The sequence below is a fragment of the Mercenaria mercenaria genome, chromosome 5, assembly GCF_021730395.1.
Source record: "Mercenaria mercenaria strain notata chromosome 5, MADL_Memer_1, whole genome shotgun sequence".
NCBI lineage: Eukaryota > Metazoa > Mollusca > Bivalvia > Venerida > Veneridae > Mercenaria > Mercenaria mercenaria.
This window is the reverse complement of record NC_069365.1, coordinates 89,257,395-89,264,059: the sequence shown is the minus strand read 5'-3', so window position 1 is coordinate 89,264,059 and position 6,665 is coordinate 89,257,395. Positions and strand designations below refer to the sequence as shown.

Genomic DNA, 6,665 nt, shown 5'->3' with positions numbered 1-6,665 from the left:
GGAAGGACTATGTAATATGCAGAGGGTTACAGACGAATGTCACAGGTATTTGGTATTTAGATTGCAAAAGGTTTTCAATACAAATGGATGCAAAAAATTTGAATTGACAAGGGATTGTAGTGTAATCTGTAGAAACGTTAAATATTGGGTGAAGTGACGAAAGCAATTATCTGTATCAGAGTTAATAACATGTAATATCAAGTTAAACTGTTGTTGTTTTTATTATAAAATAAATTAGTGTAGGGGTGACATGACATTGTATGCAGTGCATAATATTTAAATTTTATATACATGTAAGTTCATTGATAAAACAGCTTATTCAACTACATACAAACTGTTCAAGGTTTTTTGTATGTTGTGAGACATAAAGTGAACAATATTTTTCTGGTGGCAAAAAGAAGTACTAATATTTGAGCATAACATATTCGTTATTTAGTGGAAAAAATAAGTACTAATCATTGGGGACAACATGTCAATTATCTGGTGGAAAAAAAGTACTAATATTTGAGAATAACATGTCAGTTATTTGGTGGAAAAAACACTAATCATTGGAGATATCCTGTCATTTGGGCAGGTAATATCAACCAATTTATTTTAATGGGTGAACCAAATGGATGGCACGATAATATTCAAATTTTATCTACAAGTAGTAAATAAACCGATCATGCCAACTTATTGGTTCACCCTTATTAAATAACAGTTTTACGTTAATCTGCTCAACTGCCAGTACTTAGTGGGTTAAATACTTAACAACATGTTACATGTACTTCATTCTGGAGCAATGGCTTTCTTAAACAGTTATTACTTGAAATACTAAAAAATTCTGAACAAATTAAAAAATTAGCATAATTTTTTCAGACCTTGATGATGTTTTCAGCTTGTATTTATTACATAATAAATAATAAATATAATAGAGCAAATATGTGCTACGACTGACAAGAAAAATAGTTATTGTCTTTGTATTGTAACTTTTTGAATGCCCTTTGCATCATAACATTTTGCAGACATGTAATGTTTTTTGAGTGCATTCTATACCGGTATCCTCAAAATTACAAACATAGCTGTTTTAGGTACATATCACTTCACAAAATATACACTGCATTGAGTACATACTTACATTAGTATTTCAAAAATGTTAAGCAATACTTCAAATGATTTACTTTTATTACATTAAAGACAGTGACTATCTTTGATAAATATGTTTTTCTCACATTAAAAGACAAGATCCTTCATGACATAATGATATACTTCTGTATATAAAGGTGAGATCATATTGTACTGAAAAATTATTCTCTTTATTTCTTTTCTGTAACTTTGGCATATATTATTCTTTGAACTGAAAATAACTGTAAAATGCACCGTAAAAATGGTTCATCTAGTGTTTCTCTGTGCGAAATTAAAATAATTATAAATCATAGATTAATGTGTAAATCTTGCATTTAAAGTAAATGTTAATGAGTTTACGATTACACACAATGAAAAAATGAATGAAATTAACAATATTGACTAGAGGTATATAAAGGGCAACAAATCTTGAAATTATAATCTTCTCTTTTAAACATGATCACTTCCCTTGAATACTGAAAATCAAGGGAGACAAATCATACACAAAATGCACAGATTTGTCAGGGTGGAGTAATTATTCCGAAACCTAAAACAAATTAAGTTAAGTGAGCGGAAATTAATTCTGTTAACAAGGAACATAAGATGTTCCAGATGTATGCAAACAGTACGATACCAAATCATTTGAAAACATCGTAAACACTACCAGTCAGAAATGTTCAATAACTGAAAACTGGAAATTTTAAACTTGAAAGCTGGATAATTCTCTACATTACATATTTCATTTTTTAGTGGTCCAGTGTCTGGTTTTGTGAACCTATAAATACTGAAAAAAATGATGATGTAACTGTCTGCTTTTTTAAACAGTGCAAACAAACAATTTAGATCTAGCCAATGAGTAAAAACTAAAAATTAAACATGTTGATTTTATTAGGATTTGTTCAGTTCTACACATCATAACAGTCATGAAAAGTACAGCCATTACTAACAAATGCAAAATATATAAAACATAACAAAAATTCGACAAATGAATTGCTGTATTACCAAATGAAATATACCTGAGAGTGTCAGAACTGTTTTACCAACAATTATAGTCAATATGTGCATATAATTATGATCTAAGAAATTAAATTTTGCTGGAATGTCTTCTGTATGGATATATCTTTGAAATGCCTTTTTTTTCAATTTACTATTGTCTTTTAAAAAGATATTTTGTCAGTTCCCATGTTAAAAATAGCAATAAAGATAATAGTGCTCGTAGTACTGAGTTTTGCGGATATGAATTACATTTCAAATTTGACTTATTTGGGAATTACCACTTTGTAAAACTGAAACAAGGATGTAGAAAAATAAAACAATGAGGAAAAATCATATGTTTACAAATTTTTGACATTGTACTTAAATAAAAAGTTATTTGGCTTAATAATGTTACAAAGCACATTTCATATATGAGCCATTCTGTAAGAAAAGCCACACTGTAGCATCTGCATAAAGTATTTCAGCCTCCTACTAAGGGATAAAGTATCAACCCACATACACTAACCCAGTTTCAGCCTTCTCAGTATGTTTCGAGCAGGCGGATCAAGGGGATACTTTACCCATAGTGCATGTTGCTGCTTTTTCTCAAAGAACAGTTGAAGCATTGGCACTGATTTTACACTAATGTCTTACATTCTTTATATCTATGGTATTTCGTGAAGTAACAGAAAATACCAACTTGTTGCAAAGAAAATCAAGCCTTTTTTCTTTTAATTTCAGTATTTCGAAATTTATTTTTTGTATATCATTGAATCATCTATGTCAAAAATAAATTGATATTGCAATGAACAGTGACAGTCCTAACTTTATAATGGAACTATTTTTTCAAGTAGGGTCTAACAGCTTCACAAAATGGACCTTTTTTTTCATGTAGACTTAAACAGCTCTACACAGCAGCACCATCTTATCAAGCACTTTTTAAACAAGAATACATCTGACAACTTCTTCTTGCCCCGGCATTCCCATTTAGAATTCCTTTAGAACTTTAATATAATGTAAAACAAAACATGTAAAAATTAATGACAACTAAGGATTTCAACATAATACTGACTGAGTTTTGTATTTAGTGAAATATTTTCAAATTTCACTTCTAGCTTTATACAATAATTATTTCATTAATCGTCAGTCTACGACAGATTGAACTAAAATATCTTTGAGATTAATCTCAGTTAAGTCATTTTGCCTAATCTCACCGGGGATTTCTCATTTGTCAATGTAGATGCATTATATTGAGAGTATTTTTTTTTTACATTTTTGTCCATAATGTGTCATTTTTCACATTTTTTCTCAATTTTCACATTTTGCATCTTTTACATTTTACCTAAATTTTCACATTTGCCTATCTTCTTATAACATTTTGTCTGTATTTTCACAATTTGCCTCAATTTTCACATTCACTTAAAATTCTATTTTCACAATTTTGTCTCATTTTCACATCTTTATCACAATATTTATACATAGGAGGCAGAGTCCCAGTCAGTTGCATGGTCCCCTACACTGTCTAAAGTTCTGTTAAAGCTATGATCATTTGGATAAAACATGGCCGCCCGACTGTTGGGCCTTGGTGTGGAATTTGCAAGACTATTTGCAAGACTAGCGCGGCTTTCTGGCCGATACGACAAATCGTCTGTGAGAGGACTAACTGGGGAATGAACACGATTATCTTCAAAGTTTATGTCACATGCTTTACGTTGCAGACTGCCTTGACGTCTGAATTCTGGTGCGACGTAGTGACGAGTCTGGAATTTCCCAGGAGGAACGATTACACCATGGACTCTGGTCTTTAGATCTAAAACAGAGAATAATTATTCTATTAGAAATCAAGTCTTAAAGTTCACGCCTTTAGATATATGCCACAATATCAGAAACCAGGTAGATACATACTGTAAATTATCAAAACTCATGAATCAATATAGTTTTAATAATAGTTTATTCAAGTTCCTTTACAACTGAATAATTTAGCCAAACACATTCAAAATGTATCTGTAAAAGCTAAGCCTGTAGATCGTAGATTTATATGTAATGGATTCAAGCAACCTTATTAAATACATTAGACAATTTGTCATGTACAGAGAGTAACTAGATAATGTCATAGAAGTATGAAATTGCAGGACTATTTTCTCATACTGTTGATTTTCCGAAAGAAGATGCAAGATTAAAATCCACAATGGACCCTCTATTAAGAAAAAAAAACTCAAAGAAAAAGTGTGAGAATGTATGAAAGATTTTTCATAAGCGAACAGGGAAAAATTCACAATATATAAACATTGCATAATATCTTGAACCAAAGTGTCACGCGCTGAATGCTGAAATCTTCTTATAACAACATTTTCAGTCACTGCGTCAAAATGAAATAAAAACTTAATGCAAATCTGCGCAATAATTTCTGCGAATCAATTAAATCTAATCATGATACGCCATAGAAATACAACCTCTCAAAGTATCTAATCTAACAATATCAATCATTTATATGCCCAAACATGATCATTCTGAAGGCAGAAAGAAAAAAACGCTTTTCAACTGATTCTAATGTTCGATTCACATTTTCCGTTACAATTTTTTTTTTGTCAATTTCTCATAATAATAAAACCTTGATGAATCTTGGTAATCCAATTGATATAACACAGCATTAATGGTCCATGAAATTAAATTCAAATGAAAAACAAGCGATTCCAATCTATTTATCAGCGTCAGATTTACTGATTTTATAAACTATTGGATTTAAATAAGTAAATAAAATCAGGTATCACCAAAATCATTAATAATATCTTGTTCAATTTCTTTTACAAACATAGACTGCTGTGTAAATCAATCTCCAAAAATCTACTGTCGCATGTCGCTCTTTTTTTTAAAAAATTAAGTCATTTTGTGTCGTATTTTTCAAAATTAAAATCGTACTCCATTTGAATTAAATTACTGTAAAACTCTCACAGTACTGTTAGCATAAGCAGAAAATGTTGATTAAAGATATTTTAAAAATTCTGTGGGGAATATCAAGATTTTCTCTGTTAATATATTATGAAAGATAACATATTTGGCCTTGAAACTATTATAATTCAAAATGCTTTAAAATTCATGAAGTTAATGGAATCATTTTTGCAATACTTAAACATATAAAAATAACAGATAGCCTACTGTACATCTAGTTCTTGAAAAAAAAATCTTTAAAAAAACTCCCTCGAAGAACCCTCTTGAAAAAAAAACTTTGGAACAAAAAAAAAGAACAACCTTGAAAAACCCCCTTGAGAATTTATTTATTTATATGGGTTTTGGGAAATTCCTGTCACAGAACGCGTGTATCAAACTGTAATTGCATGCACTGAAATCTTTGTACAATTTCATGGAGACCTAAAGGCTGCATTTTAATACCAAAGCAAACACATTAACACGAGAAATTAAAACCTTTTTCATTAACTTCTGCTATAAAAAGAAAAGAAATTTTGTGGAAGAAGTTGCAAAAAGAACAATTTATCAAACCACAAAATGAATATAAAACAATTAACAGCAGTGCAGTGACAAGGCAAAACTGGTTAAATTAGCAGAACCCGGGTGCAAAATTTCACACCTCCATTTCAAAACAAGTGAAAATTTTAAGGAACTGCCGCAAGTAGGCTCCCAAGAGCTCGGAAATCTAGCTAATGAAAAATTCTTTTCCTGCCTAATTTACAAACCCAATTTAGAACCAATATCTTGAAATCTAATTGTTTTAGTAGAATTTGAGGACTTCTAACTGCAGTAATTAATTGAACATTGGCTCCCCGCAGGCTTTTTCTTTAAATGTAAAAGGTTAACATGGCATTTACAAGAACGTGGGAAAAATGATATGAAAGTCAACTTTCCTTTAATGGAACCTGAATCACAATAGACTGACAAAGAACTGGACATATCCTTTTTTAGAAAGACTAGCATAATTGCATACCGGTATACACTTTAGAATGACTGGACATACATCCCTTGAGAACACACAGGTATCCCAGGGTATCTGTGGTAAGACTTACATACAACCAGCTATACAGTCTAACCAGCGGCATACATATCTACAGAATGCCCAGCATCTGTGCCTAACAGAATACAACCTATAGAATGTCCAGTATCTGTGCCTAACAGAATACAACCTACAGAATGCCCAGCATCTGTGCCTAACAGAATACAACCTATAGAATGCCCAGCATCTGTGCCTAACAGAATACAACCTATAGAACACCCAGTATCTGTGCCTAACAGAATACAACCTATAGAATGCCCTGCATCTGTGCCTAACAGAATACAACCTATAGAATGCCCAGCATCTGTGCCTGACAGAATACACCTATAGAATGCCCAGCATCTGTGCCTAACAGAATACAACCTATAGAATGCCCAGCATCTGTACCTATAGAATGACAAGCATGAATGATGAGTGTACACCAGCATACGTACCTTTAGAATGACTGGACGGAATATCATCCTCACTGCCACCTTTACCACTGTCACTTGCTGTCACTTCTTCTGATGTATCACTACACTTGTCATCTGGTAGAGTTACCTCAAAACTACTTCCCTCCTGAAAATTCAACAATTTAAAT

The 6,665-nt window shown here is 31.6% G+C and overlaps 1 protein-coding gene across 5 annotated transcripts in view; it reads right to left on the bottom strand.

Moving 5' to 3' along the window:
• Positions 1-281: 281 nt before the first annotated feature.
• The window catches only part of LOC123557884 (protocadherin beta-15-like), a 119,241-nt gene continuing 112,857 nt past the window's right edge, over positions 282-6,665 (bottom strand). For all 5 annotated transcript variants that reach the window (XM_045349638.2, XM_053544254.1, XM_053544255.1 and 2 more), the window contains 2 exons: positions 6,520-6,643; positions 282-3,889 (listed from right to left, as the gene is read on the bottom strand). In XM_045349638.2, the coding sequence (XP_045205573.2) occupies positions 3,552-3,889; positions 6,520-6,643 (462 nt within the window). In that variant the 3' untranslated portion in view covers positions 282-3,551. The remainder of the gene's footprint in view (positions 3,890-6,519; positions 6,644-6,665) is intronic.